Raw genomic sequence first — 14,188 nt, forward strand, 5'->3', positions numbered from 1 at the left:
GGTGCGAGGCGTGGGGGCGAGGTGACAGCGGCGGGGCGTCGCTGCGACCACCTGGCGGGGAGCAACACTGCTGAACATGTTGTCGCGCGGCTGGGGACGGCTGGCGGGGGCAGCCGCGGCTCCTTACCCAACAGTGCCGGGGCACCTCTGGGGCTGTGCATCCCGGCGGGGAGAAGGGTGCGGGGCTGGGCAGGGGAGAGGGTACATGGATGGACTGCAGTAAAGAGTGAAGGGGAGGAGGGAGGGAGGGAGGGAAGAGTGAGCGAAACCTTTGTGAAAAGTGGTCAGCCAGAGAGGAAGGGAGGGAGGGAAGTGGTCGACTTGAGGAGTGAGGGTGGCGGGGGAGGAGGGAGGGGCGGAGGGCGACCACAGGTGTGGAGGACAAAGGACCGGGGCGCTGTGACGACAGTGAAGGTCACCGGCACGCCGCAGCCGTGACCCGCGGGTCCGAAGTGTTCTTATTAGGGGCATCAAAAGGCGGCCCTTCAGCGGGCGTGACGCGGCTGTCAGCGGCCATTCAGCCGCGCCCCGGGACGCGCCGAGGCCGGTCCGGCAGCGGCCGCGCCGGCGCTTGTCCCGTCCCGACCTGGCAACTTTTTCTGTGTGTCAAGTAATAGTTCTTTGTGTCGGGGTGAGCGGCGACGGGCGGCCACGGGGCACCAAGGCGGAGGTGTCACCCGCTCCCGCGGTCCACGCCACTCTAAACCCCCGGCCACCCCCGTCCTGCCCCGGGGCTGTTGTCGCGGCCGTCTCGCCGAGGGGCGGGGGGGGGGGGGGTGAGGTCCTAGTCTTGGTAAACACCTCGTCTATGGCTTTCCAGAAGGGGACAAAAAGGGTTGGCTGGGGGGGAGGGGGGGGGAGCTGCGTCACCCCGCCAGGTGTTGTCCGCCTCCCTGGGGGGGGGGGGGGGTAGTCACTGCTCCTCGACCAATCAGTGCCAAGTGGAAAATAAGGGTCGGGATGAGCCGCTTCCCGCACGGCTGAGTGGCTCTACGAGGCTCGTTGCGGCCATTCAGGCCCGGCCCGCCCATTCACCGCCGCCCCGCACCCGCAGGCCGCGCCGTCCGCTGACTGGCCGAGCCCCGGCCGCGACGCGGAGGCTCCGACGCGGCCCTTTGAAGGGGGCGTTCATCTCGACTGGGAGCAGCGGCCGCGGGGACGAGGTGGTGCACGGCGGGTGAAGGGCGCGGGGCCCGGCTGAACCGATGGTGGTGTGGCGGTGGTAGCAGTAGACGACTAGAGGCATGACCATTAATGCCGCCTCTCGTCTCTCCTGGCGCGGGATGGCCGTGCCCGTGGCCGTCGGCGGCAGTCATTCAGTAATGGGGCCGCGGCCTGTGCCGGGCTGGTCGTGGCCGCCCCTGCTAATGTATGCTATCGGGCAGCATCTGACGGCGTGACGGCGCCCCGCCCTGGGAGGACCAGTCGTGCCGCCCCGCCGGTAATTTATTCTCGCCTATCACCAACGGGGCGGGGCGGGGCGGAGGCCGGGCCGCGGTGCAAAGTGATTCCTCCATGTCGGAGCGGCGGCACCTGCGTCCTGGGCGGGGGAAGCCACAGCTGACGGGCGCGGGGACACCTGCATATTGGTAGGACGGGGTGGGGCGCCGGAATAGGTCTTCCTTCGTACCGGCGGGGCAGAGCGGGGCACGGCGGGGCGGGATAGGAGGAAGCTCCGGGACTTATCGGGCAGGAAATCCGGACGATCGCGTCGCTGGGAAGACGCCGAGCCGCGGCGCCTCGTGGGAGCCGACCCGCGGCGACGCTGGGGGCGGCGGGGCGAGGCTGTCGATGACGATGGTGGCGCTGCCCCCCCCCCCTACTACTACTACTACTACTGCTACTAAAACTACAAACAGACACCCAAAAAATGTAAGCTTAAAGAAAGATGTTAGGAAGTATAATGTTCCCTTTGTGAAGGTTTTAGCGTTGTGAATGTGGACTTGTTTTGTTTATTTACAACCACATATTATTGTTATTATTATTATTATTATTATTATTATTATTATTATTATTATTATTATTATTATTATTATTATTATTATTATTATTATTATTATTGCTCTGGGAACCTCGTCGTTGGTGTCGCCTTGTCGTTTTGCCGTCCCTGTTACGCCAGTTGATGCGACGCCACCTGTTGGAGGAGGAGGAGGAGGAGGAGGAGGAGGAGGAGGAGACGGGCTGGGTAGAGCAGTATTGTGGGTAACTTGAGACGGAGTGTTGTGACAGCCGGGCACAGCACCCCTCCTCCTCCTCCTCCTCCTCCTCCTCCTCCTCCTCCTCCTCCTCCTCCTAAGTTAACCCATTTCCTTCCATGTCTACTTTTTCTTCCTTTTTTTCCTTCTTCAGCTGTTGCTTCGTCTCAAATATACTCCCTTGTGCGTCCCTCCTCCTCCTCCTCCTCTTCTTCTTCTTCTTCTTCTTCTTCTTCTTCTTCTTCTTCTTTTTCTTCCTCCTCTTCCTCGTCTCGCATTTCCACTCATCCCTTTTTCCTCATTCAATCTCTTACTTCTCAACTATCACAATTTCCTCCTCCTCCTCCTCCTCCTCCTCCTCCTCCTCTTTTTCTTCTTCTTACTTTGCATCCCTCTTACTCAATCTCCCTCCACTGACCTCCTCCTCCTCCTCCTCTTCTTCTTCCTCTTCTTCTTCTTCTTCTTTTTTGTATTCCCACTCATCCCTCTTACTCAATCACCTCCTCCTCCTCCTCCTCCTCCTCCTCCTCCTCCTCCTCCTCCTCCTCCTCCTCCTCGCCAATCTGTCCATCACCTTAATGGCCGCGTCCCAAGAGCAGCATATTATCGCCTCAAGATCTCAACCCGCGAGCAGGAAGCTGTACCCATCCCCCCCCCCCCCCTGCTCTCTCTCTCTCTCTCTCTCTCTCTCTCTCTCTCTCTCTCTCTCTCTCTCTCTCTCTCTCTCTCTCTCTCTCTCTCTCTCTCTCTCTCTCTCTCTCTCTCTCTCTCTCTCTCTCTCTCTCCTCCCTTTCCCTTTTCCTCCCTTAATTTTCCCTCCCTTTGAATTTTCTTTCCTTTATTTTCCCTCCCTTTCCCTTTTCTTCCCTTTATTTTCCCTCCCCTTGCCTTTTCTTCCCTCCCACCACCACCGCCACCACCACCACCAACGCTATCAGAAACACAAACATCGTAATACAACTTCACCGCCGGAAACACAACACCTTAAATCGACGCGGAACAGAAACACTCTTATCTTCGGGCGCATGTCGGGCAAGTCGTTATAGCGAAGAGATCACTAATTTAAGACGTAATGAAGAGATTGCGTTAGCGTTCATGTGTGGAGAAGAGGAACGAAACAGCTGTGCAGGACGTTCGTTGATAAGAGTTGCTAATTCTTAAACACACATTTCACAAGGCTTTCGTATACGAGCATCTCCGAGCATTTCCACGGGTACTTTTATGGCCCTGGTGGTAAGGCGACCCTTCCTCTGTACCGTGAACCTGAAACAGCACTCATTAGAACCCGACTAATATCCTTTTCGGCTTTTGGAATTCGTTGATGTGAGAAGCGGAAGCATATGAGAAAACCGACCTGATTGAGAGAGAGAGACGTAGAGAGAGACTGTTTGAGGGTCTTGTTTCTATCTCATTTGCGCTGCGTTAAAGAGGATCAGTTAACGGTACTTGAATATGGGGGATCCGAGAGAGATTGAAGAGGTGTCAGATTGCATTTTCTGTGTATATAGGTTGAGCTTCTATCAGTCAGCTTGTTCTAGTAGTGTTGTGAATGGATGGAGAGGAAGAAGAGGAGAGGAGGGGGGGAAGAATGAAAGGAAAGATTGAAGAAGGAAGAGTGGAAAGAGAGAAAGAAGTAGAAATGGACAGATGAGAAAGGAGTAGGGAAGAAAACAATGAATTAGAAGGAAGAAATGGAAATAGGATAAGGAGAATTTGAGAATGGGAGGAGGAGGAAGAATGCAGAAAGAGGAGAAAAAGAAGAAGAAGAAGAAGAAAGTAGGAGAGAGGAGGGAGGAAGGAGGAGGAAGTAGAAAAAGGAAGAAAGAGGAAGGAGGAGGTGAGAGAGAGAGAGAGAGAGAGAGAGTGAGAGAGAGAGAGAGAGACAGAGAGACAGAGAGAGATTGTTAGGTTCAAAGAGAGGAGGTATCATCTTCCATTCGGGGTGTGTGTCCGCGTATTGGGAGCTGTAATGTATCGGTTATGGCTGTACATGGACGGCAAGGCTAAGAGTAAGGGCGAGGGCGTAGGCTTTCACGCTGGGAATGCCGGAGAAAGGCTATCGGGTTGCCTTGGATACAGAGAGGCGCCCTACCAGTCTGCACCACCATAGGAAATTCTCTTGGCTTCCTTCACAGCTGCTGAGGAAAAATGGGAACTTCTCTCGACTTCCTTCACAGCTGCCGAGGAAAAAGAATATAATGTAAACGGTATATATAGTAACGGAGAGGCTGGGAAAGATTGAGAGACGGATGCAGTAATGAATAGAGAAATAGTTTGCATAATCGTGTGAAGAAACCGGTATATATATTTTTGTTGAGGAAGATATATTAGCTGTAGATGTAGTAATGGAGAGGCTGGGAAAGGTTCAAACACTGGCAAGAGAGAACAGAGAGAAATATTAATAGTTTACATACGAGAAAGTGAAGAAACAAGGATATATATATTTTGTTAAGGGAGAAAATATATAAACTGTAGATATAGTTTTGGAGAGACTGGTAGAGGTAGACACTGGCAAGAGATGGGAACAGTTTGCAGTGATTGTGTGATATTAAGGTGTAGATTTTTGTTTTATTTTTTATTTTCGTACTCTTAAAAATCCTCGTCCCACGCCATTCTGAGATTTATGAATGAGGTTGTTCAGACGAGGATGAAAGACTGCAACGACCAGCTAGTAACATACAACACAAGAACAACAAAACCACCACCACCACCAAAACCACCTCTTTTGTTTCTTTTTTAGGAGCAGCGAGTAGCGGGCTTTTTTTTTTATTATTGTTTTCTTTTTTTGTGTGCCCTTGAGCTGCCTCCTTTGTTGTAAAAAAAAAAAAGAGAGAGATAACGAGAACAACAACTACTGCTACTTCTACTACTATTACTACCACTACAACAATTACTTCTACTTCTACCACTACTACTATTACTACTACTACCACTCATACCAACACGAACACATACAGAACGACTACTCAAAACAACAACAACAGCAGTAAAGCAAAGCAAAAACAAGGGCTTCGTAATGAGAGGTCAGTTAATGCGATATCAGGGAGAACAACAACAAGAATTAATTACACACCTAACCAACAACAAGTGACGTTTTGAGACAGCTGTTTATTCAGGGTCTTGTGTGTGTGTGTGTGTGTGTGTGTGTGTGTAACTAACTGTATAGCCCATGTAGGTGTGACGCTAATAACAGGTGCGATTGGGATGGTAATGAAGGGGGTGCAAAGATGTGTAAGAAGGCTGATATGGGGTGGGCAGGTATGAGGGAGGTGGAGAATGTACGTGGGGGAGTAGGTGTACTGGGCTAACTTAACTGTACTGGGTCAGGTAAGTGTGGGTATGGAGGTTAATGAAAGGGGTGTCAAGGTGTTTAAAGAGGCTGATAGGGGGACAGGTGTAGGGGGAAGAAGGTGTGACGGAGGTGAATGTTACGTTGGGGAGGAGGTGTGCTGGGGTGACTAACTGTACTGGGTGAGGAAGGTGTGGGGCGGTGAGATCAGGTGAGGTTGTGTTTTGGTTTGAGTTCGGACATTCATTTGGTTGTGCTTCGAGATGAATTTAATTTGAATGGGTTTTGCTTGTCTTCCTTGCCTTAAGTCTTCTATTTTACTACTGAATCGTTGTTGTCGTTTTTTTATTTAAGGTTTAAGTTGGTTTATTTTCGTTCAGTTTTGTCATTTGGTTTAGTTGTCTTGTGCTTCGAGATAAATTTGAGTTGAATGGGTTTTGTGTTTCTTCCTTGCCTACTTCTGAATCGTTGTTGTTGTTTTTTATATTTAAGGTTTAAGTTGGTTTATTTTCGTTGAGGTTTTGTTAGTTTTGTCATTTGGTTTAGTTGTCTTGTGCTTCGAGATAAATTTGAGTTGAATGGGTTTTGTGTTTCTTCCTTGCCTACTCCTGAATCGTTGTTGTTTTTTATATTTAAGGTTTAAGTTGGTTTATTTTCGTTAAGGTTTTGTCAGTATATTTCAGGATGCGTTTGTCGTGAAGGTTTTATAACTCGGTTTAACTATAGGCGTGTTTTTCGTTAAGGATTTATGTCAGTTTATTTTCGATGTGATCTTCTACATTTTATAAGTCCGTTAATTTTCTGGCGTTTTATTAGTTAAGGTTTTATGTGAGTTTCTTTTACACGTGTTTTTCGTTAAGGTTTGTATATCTATTCGTGTTTTTAGTTTAAGATTTTATTAGTCGGTTTATTTTCTGTGTATTATTAGTTAAGGTTTTATGTGAGTTTCTTTTAGACGTGTTTTTCGTTAAGGTTTGTATATCTATTCGTGTTTTTAGTTTAAGATTTTATTAGTCGGTTTATTTTCTGCGTATTATTAGTTAAGGTTTTATGTGAGTTTCTTTTACACGTGTTTTTCGTTAAGGTTTGTTTATCAATTCGTGTTTTTAGCTTAAGATTTTACTAGTCGGTTTATTTTCTGCGTATTATTAGTTAAGGTTTTATGTGAGTTTCTTTTAGACGTGTTTTTCGTTAAGGTTTGTATATCTATTCGTGTTTTTAGCTTAAGATTTTATAAGTCGGTTTATTTTCGTCGTTTTTCCGTTAAGCTTCAGTAAGTCAGCTTGTCACGTGTGTCGCTCTTAATTCGTACACTCGAGTTGAAGGAGAATCGAGTTTTGAGTTAGCTTGTTTGTGTTTACGCGTTCCGTCAGCCAGTCACTTAGTCCAGCACTCCATCTGGCGGGCAGGTGAACAGAGGCCCAGTCACGCCGCCCCTCCGTCAGCCCTTCAGCCAGTCAGTCAGTGGGGGCGTGGGGCGACTGAGAGGCGGCCCAGTGGGGTAAGTGAGCCCTCTGAGGGGGTCCCGCAGCGCCCGCCAGCCAGCCCGCCAGCCACCCTCTGCCCCCGACACCCGACACCCGCTGCACTTGTCCTGCGTCTTGCCCGCTCACGCCACCACCCTCACAATTCAGTGCCCTCACCCCTCATCTCTCACCCATCCACGCACCCCACTCCACCATTCACACCCTCACCCTACTACCATTGACATCCTTTTCCTACCTACCCTGTCACCCTTCACCCAACACCACACTGCCCTCCCCCGCACCTTTCACCCCTCACCCAACCACGCACCCCACCATCGCATACCCCCCCCCACGCTACCCTTTCGCCTCCTGCCCCGCCACCTTCATTCTCACCTCATTTTAATCGCCACAAAAATCTCTTCTCTTTCCTCCTCTCTCCCCCTCTCTTCCTCCCTCCCTCCCTCTCCACTCCACAGATATCTCCACTGTAAAGATTTTCCCTCCATTTCTGCAGCGCGGGCAATTTTTTTTCTTTTGTTGAGGTTGAAAAGAGCGTTCGTTATGCGGGCCACGGGCGGGGAGAGGGAGGGAGAGAGAGGACCAGGGAGAGGGAGAGGGCTTGGAGTGCCACATACCGTCGGTGCCACTGACGACACACATGGTGCCACTTTGCAAGGCCTTGAGTGTGTGTGTGTGTGTGTGTGTGTGTGTGTGTGTGTGTGTGTGTGTGTGTGTGTGTGTCAGTCCCCTTACCATCGCCCTTGCTCTCGCTCTCCTCCTTCCGCTCCTCTTCTTCGTCTCTCTTGCTCAGTATCTCATTACATCTCTGCTCTTACCAACCTCCTCCTCCTCCTCCTCCTCCTCCTGCTAATGTACTGTTGCTGTACTGTTGCGTGGCCGCCCGTTGGTTGTCGCTCGCTTGGCTGGACTTTTTAAGTGTCGTGTTTAGTTACTTGCGATGATGATACTGTGTGTGTGTGTGTGTGTGTGTGTGTGTGTGTGTGTGTGTGTGTGTGTGTGCAGATCAGACAGCGTGTGTGTGGCACCTAGCATGGGTGGGGTGAGTGCCTCCCCAGCAGGTGTGTGGGGTCACGGGGTGTCCACCCCGCCCTGTGGTGACGCCAGGCGGGGCGGGGCCTCGCCGTCCTCTTGAGCCGCTCCGCGAACCATGTAAACAATGAATGTTTTTGTGAGCGTTCTTTGTCGTGTTTTGGGGCGGCGGGAACACTCGCGTTACGGGAAGTGTGGTGCGTGGGGGGGTGCGGCGCCCCGGTCAGGGCAACGCTCCTCGGGGCAGGGGTCGCGGCCAGCCGCGTGGTGGAGGGCGCCGCCCCCCGACACGCTCCTTGTTTATTGTTATTCAGCTCGGCTCTGGAACCTGAGTGGCGTGTTTGTGTGTTGTCGCGGGTGATTGATGGGTGCGGGGCCGCTCCCACGCTCCTCCCACCACCTGTGCCGCCCCGCCCCGCCCCGCGTCTTACGGCACTGACGGAGGCGGCCCCGCCGGCCAGTGCACCACGGCTTATGAAACGTGAGCGACTTGCCGCCGCGGGTCGGGGCTGGGAGGTGGGGGGTGATGACAGGGCCAATAGGCCTCCCTCAGCCTGCCTTGTTGCCTTGTTCTCACGCTCTCATGTTCCGCGGCGCGCAGCGGGAGCCTCGGAGGCTGCTGCCCCCGGTGCCAACCCTGCCCCGCCCCGGCCTGGTTATAGCGGAGAAAAATGGGTTATGCCCCGCCCCGCGGTGCCCGTGACCCGCCGCGGCAAGTCTGGCCGATGAGCGACTGATGTTGAGTGTCGTGTGTTTGTCGTGTGTTTTCGTCACTAGGTGGACACGCCGTGACGGGCCGTGTCAGCGACGGTGCTGACGCCCTTGTCAGTGTCGGGACCAGAAACACTGGTCTGAGACGACCAGCTCCTCGTCACGTGGTGCGGGCAGCTTCGCCTGTCTTCACTTGTTACGCTGACGTTCAGCATTCCTCACAGTGTGGGGCGCCGCCAGGGCCAGGGCCAGGGCCAGGGCCAGCATGGGAACGCCAGTGACTTGTACCCGGCAGCGAACAAACAAGGTGCGGGCGAACCGTTCTCACGTATTGGCGTGCGAAGACAGCCAGCGTGAAAGATGGATGTCAACGGTGTCTTGTCACACCCGGCACTGGGGGCCATGATGGCACTCAGGGGAGGGAGAGGCGGGCATGGCGGGGCACTGCGGGTTATCCATGGGCAGAGGAGGTGGCATGCGAGGTGTGTAGAGGAGAGTGGGCCAGGGCATAGAAGGGGAGGCCAGCGGGGCAGTGGAGGAGGAAAGGCTTGCTGATATCTTGTTAATATCTTGAAGCTCTTGGTCTCGTCAGCGCGCGGCCGGCTGGGTGCTGTGTGTAGGCCTCCCTCCCCCGCCAGTGGTTCAGGTGGGCAGCGGCGCAAGGAAGGCTGAAGGAACAGAGGCACAGGTGGACAGGGGGATGAAAGACAGGTAAACAGACAACTTAAAGACAGCCTGAACACCTCCCCCCACACCCCCCACACCCCGTCCCCCCACGCTGGAAGTCTGTCAGGGGTGTTGGAGCCTGCAGCGAGATACTCAGTCACGCCTATCGAAGCCCCTCAGCACTCCGCCCCACCCCCGCCATGCCATGCCCCGTCCTGCCCCGTCCCCGTCCTAATCAGTTCCCCGATGGACATCCTCCCAGCAGGTGTTCATGCGGCGGGCAGGATGAGTCTTGGGGTAGGATGTGGTTAGGGGGGGGAGGAGGAGGAGGAGGAGGGGGAGGAAGAACAATTAATAGGGAGTAAAAGAGGAAGAAAAACAGAAAGGAGGGATGAAAAAGGGAGGGAGAAAGGAGGAAAAAAAAGATGATGATGATGATGATGATGAGGAGGAGGAGGAGGAGAGGAGGAGGAGGAGGAAGAAGAGGATAATATAAATAGAAGTAATAATAACAAAATGATGAAGATAATGAAAATAAGAAGAAGAAAGGAAGAGAGAGAGACGAAAATTGAGAAGGGTGAAGGGAAGAGAAGGGCAGGGCAGAGGGTAGGTGGGTAGGGTGGGCAGGTTGGGTGTAAGGTGAGGAGGCAAAGTTATGGCGCGGGAGTGTAAGGGAGAAAGGTGGGAGGGAGTAGAGTGGAGTGGAAGTGTAATGGGAGACAGGGAGTAATAAGGAGAGAGGGAGAAGGAGGAGGAGGAGGAGGAGGTGTTTGGAGTGGAAGAAGAGAGGAGTTAGGAGGGAAGAAACAATGAGAACGGAAACGAAAGAGAAGAAAATAGGAAAAGGTTGGGTGTGTAAGAGGAGGAGGAGGAGGAGGAGGAGGAGGAAGACAAGAGGAAGAGAAAGGAGTGAAGAAGTAGAGGAGGGAGAGAAAAAGAGAAATTAGACAGCAAGAAAAAGCTGAGTGGGTAACAGGTGAGAGGAAGAGGAGGAGGAGGTGGAAAGGGAGGGAAGGGAAGGGAAAGAAAGGAAGGAAGGAGGGAAGAGAAAGGAAGGAAGGGAAGGGATGGGAATGAAATGGAGAATAGGGGAGGGAGATATACAATGTAGAATGAGAGAGAGAGAGAGAGAGTGGGGTGGGAGGGGAGATGAGAGATGAGTGTGTAGGGGGAAGGGAAGGGGGAGATGAGTGAGTGAATGAGGGCTTGTAGCTGGCGGGGAGAGGAGGAGGGGGAGGGGGAGGGGGAGGAGAGTGAAATATGGGTGAAAGTGGGGAGTGGAACCGACTTAGTGACTCACGGATGGATGGGGGATGGGGAGGGGGTGGGGAAGTGGGGTGAAGGGGGGCGGGGGGGTGGGGAGACACGCGGCCTTGTGAAACTGCCCCACGCCCACTCTACTCCACGCCCGCCCGCCCTCCCCCCACGCCTCATGCACCCCCTCCCTCCCTTCCCATCACCCCCACCCCCACTCCCCTCCCCTTACGACCTCCCCTCCCCCTTCATATGCCCCCCACCATGTCCATCTCTCACCCCCCTCCAGCCCCCTCCATCCTTTTTTGCACACCACGTCACCCCACCCATTCCCCCCTTTTCCCCTTTCCTAAGCACCCCATCCCACCCCTCTCACCTCCGCCTCTTCTATGCACCCAATCTTACTCCTCTCAGCTCCCCTCTCCCCCTTCCTTTGCACCCCATCCCACCCCACTCATTTCACTCACCCCATCCCTCCCCTCTCATTCCTCTCCCCCGCACCGCTCATCCATAATAGGACGCCCCGTGCCCCTCCCTCCCTTCGACGGATCACGGAGACTATGATGTACCCAGGGCGGGGCGGGGCGGGGCGAAGCCACTAATGTGTTTCTCTTTCTTTATCTCTATCTATCCATTATCTACCTATATTTTTTTTTCTCCGTTAAACACACACACACACACACACACACACACACACACACACACACACACACACACACACACACACACACACACTGTCTGTCTGTCTGTCTGTCTGCCTTCCGCGCGCCCTAAACAAGTTAGTCAGGATGAGATGAAATTGAAATGTCGCTTGCAATTTATTTAGGGAGAGAGAGAGAGAGAGAGAGAGGTGATAAAGTGCTGGTCACCTTTCTGTTCTTCCTCCTCTTCCTCATCTCCTACATTTCTTTTTCATCTTCATACAACTTATTTTTCTTCCTTTCTTCATATATTTTCTCTTCTTTGTCTTCTTATTAATGTTTTTCTTATCTTTTCTTATATATTTTCTCTTCATTTTCTTCTTTTTAATGTTTTTCTTCACTTTTCTTCAATATTTCCTCTTCATTGTCTTCTTTTTAATGTTTTTCTTCCCTTTTCTTCAATATTTCCTCTTCATTTTCTTCTTTTTAATGTTTTTCTTCCCTTTTCTTATCTATTTCCTTTTAATTTTCTTCTTTTTATGTTTTTCTTCCCTTTTTCTTATATATTTCCTTTTGATTTTCTTCTTTATAATGTTTTTCTTCTCTTTTCTTATATATTTTCTCTTCATTTTAATGTTTTTCTTCTCTTTTCTTATATATTTCCTCTCCATTGTCTTCTTTGATATGTTTTTCTTCACTTTTCTTCAATATTTCCTCTTAATTTTCTTCTTTATAACACTCGTTTTTCTTCACCTATTCTTTTTTTCTTCTTTGTCTTACTTGTTTTCCTCCCTGACCTTTTCTTCTTTTTCTTCTTTTTTTTTTATCTTAATATTACTTGTTCTCTCTTTCTCGCCTTTGTCTTTCTTCACTTTTCTTCTTTTTCTCCTTCATCTTTATACCATATTTTCTTCTCCCTCAACTTTTCTTCTCTTTTTTCTTCATTATTGTATCGCTTGTTCTTCCTCCTCCTCCTCCTCCTCCTCCTCTTCCTCTTTTTTCTTCCTCATCGTCTCTGTATTACCTGTTCTCTTTCTTCATGTCTTCTTGTCCTTCTTTCTCCTTTCTCCTTCTTTTCATCTTTCCTTCTTCTTTTCCTCCCCTTCCCTCTCTTCCCTTCTTTCCGTTCCCTTCTTTCCCCTTCTTTCATTTGTTCTTTCTTTCCTCTCTTCCCTTCTCTTTTTCCTCTAAATTTTTTTTTCTTCCTCTTCTTCTTTCCTTCCTTCCTTTCTCCTTTCTTTTATGTGTTTTGTTTTGTTTCCTTTATCTCCATTTGTTTCGTTCTTCCTCCCTCGCTTTTCTTTCCCTCCTTCTCTTTTTGCAATTCATTTTATTTTTCATCTTCTTTTTATCGTCATTTTCCTCCCTCGCCTTTTCTTTCCTTCCATCTCTTTTTGCAATTCATTTTATTTTTCATCTTTTTTTCCCGTCATTTTCCTCCCTCATTTTCCTCCTCGTCTTCTTCAATCCGTAAATACCTTTCTTATTTTCCTCTCTCCCCTTTTCTTTCCCTCCCTGTCTTTTTCTTCATTTTATTTTAATTTTTTTCTTTCCCGTCATTTTCCTCCCTCATTTTCCTCCTCCTTGTCTTCTTGAATCCGTAAATACCTTTCTTATTTTCCTCTCTCCCCTTTTCTTTCCCTTCCTTTCTTTTTCTTCTTCATTTTATTCTCATTTTTTTCTTTCCCGTCATTTTCCTCCTCGTCTTCAATCCGTTAATAGCTTTCTTATTTTCCTCTCTCCCCTTTTCTTTCCGTCACCGTCTTTTTCTTCTTCATTTTATTTTCATTTTTTCTTTCCCGTCATTTGCCTGCCTCATTTTCCTCCTCGTTGTCTTCTTGAATTCGTTAATAGCTTTCTTTCTTATTTTCCTCTCTCTCCCCTTTTCTTTCCCTCTTCCTTTCTTTTTCTTCTTCATTTTGTTCTCATTTTTTCTTTCCCGTCATTTTCCTCCCTCATTTTCCTCCTCGTCTTCTTCAATCCGTTAATAGCTTTCTCATTTTCCTCTCTCCCCTTTTCTTTTCGTCACCGTGTTTTTCTTCTTCATTTTGTTCTCATTTTTTCTTTCCCGTCATTTTCCTCCCTCATTTTCCTCCTCGTCTTCAATCCGTTAATAGCTTTCTCATTTTCCTCTCTCCCCTTTTCTTTCCGTCACCGTCTTTTTCTTCTTCATTTTATTCTCATTTTTTCTTTCCCGTCATTTTCCTCCCTCATTTTCCTCCTCGTCTTCAATCCTTAATAGCTTTCACTCCCCTCGTCACCTCCCAGTTCCTCGCTCCTCTCCCATTCTATCTGCGCACTTAGATATATATAGACAGGCGCCTATTATTTATTTCTTCATTTCCTGTCCCTTTGTTGACCCGAATTGATGTGCAACCAGTCGCTGTTTGTCTTACTCCTCCGTGTGTTGTTATGCGTGTGTGTGCGTGTGTTCGTGTGTTGCCTCACCTGTACTGCCTTGTTGCCTGAGACCTGCACATCACATCACTCTGCGGAGGTCAGCAGGAGAGAGTGGAGGAAGAGGAGCTGGATGCCTTCCCTCCTCCTCCTCCTCCTCCTCCTCCTCTTCTCTGCGGCTTGGGGAGGAGGGGAAGAAGGGAGTGTTGAGAGCCGGTCTGAGGGGCATGGTTAGGGCAAGTAAGAGGGGCGGGGGGTAAGGGGTGAGGGGGAGGGGGTAATTAAGGAGGTGGGGGGGTGTAGGACCGGGCTGACAGGTGTGTGAGAGAAGGGCAGGTGAGGTAGGGAGAGGGAAGGAGGGGAGGGGGCGGAAAGGGGTGTCAGAGAGAGAGAGAGAGAGAGAGAGAGAGAGAGAGAGAGAGAGTTAGGGGGTTGAGGGGGACAAGTTTCTCTCACAACCACGTAAGTTATTTCAGTTAATTTCTAAATATTCACAATCTTGAATGATATAATTTGATG

General features: G+C 50.2%; 1 protein-coding gene across 2 annotated transcripts in view; it reads left to right on the top strand.

Moving 5' to 3' along the window:
* LOC126990811 (neurogenic locus Notch protein-like) overlaps window positions 1-14,188 on the top strand; it is a 154,823-nt gene that overhangs the window by 101,519 nt on the left and 39,116 nt on the right. Inside the window, exon 1 of one of the 2 annotated variants that reach the window (XM_050849459.1) lies at window positions 964-1,872. The exons of the other annotated variant lie outside the window; for it this stretch is intronic. Within the exon in view, the coding sequence (XP_050705416.1) occupies window positions 1,871-1,872 (2 nt within the window). The 5' untranslated portion in view covers window positions 964-1,870. Of the gene's footprint in view, window positions 1-963; window positions 1,873-14,188 lie in introns of those variants that run through there. 2 annotated transcript variants of the gene reach the window in all.

This window comes from Eriocheir sinensis, chromosome 6, assembly GCF_024679095.1.
Source record: "Eriocheir sinensis breed Jianghai 21 chromosome 6, ASM2467909v1, whole genome shotgun sequence".
NCBI classification, from domain to species: domain Eukaryota; kingdom Metazoa; phylum Arthropoda; class Malacostraca; order Decapoda; family Varunidae; genus Eriocheir; species Eriocheir sinensis.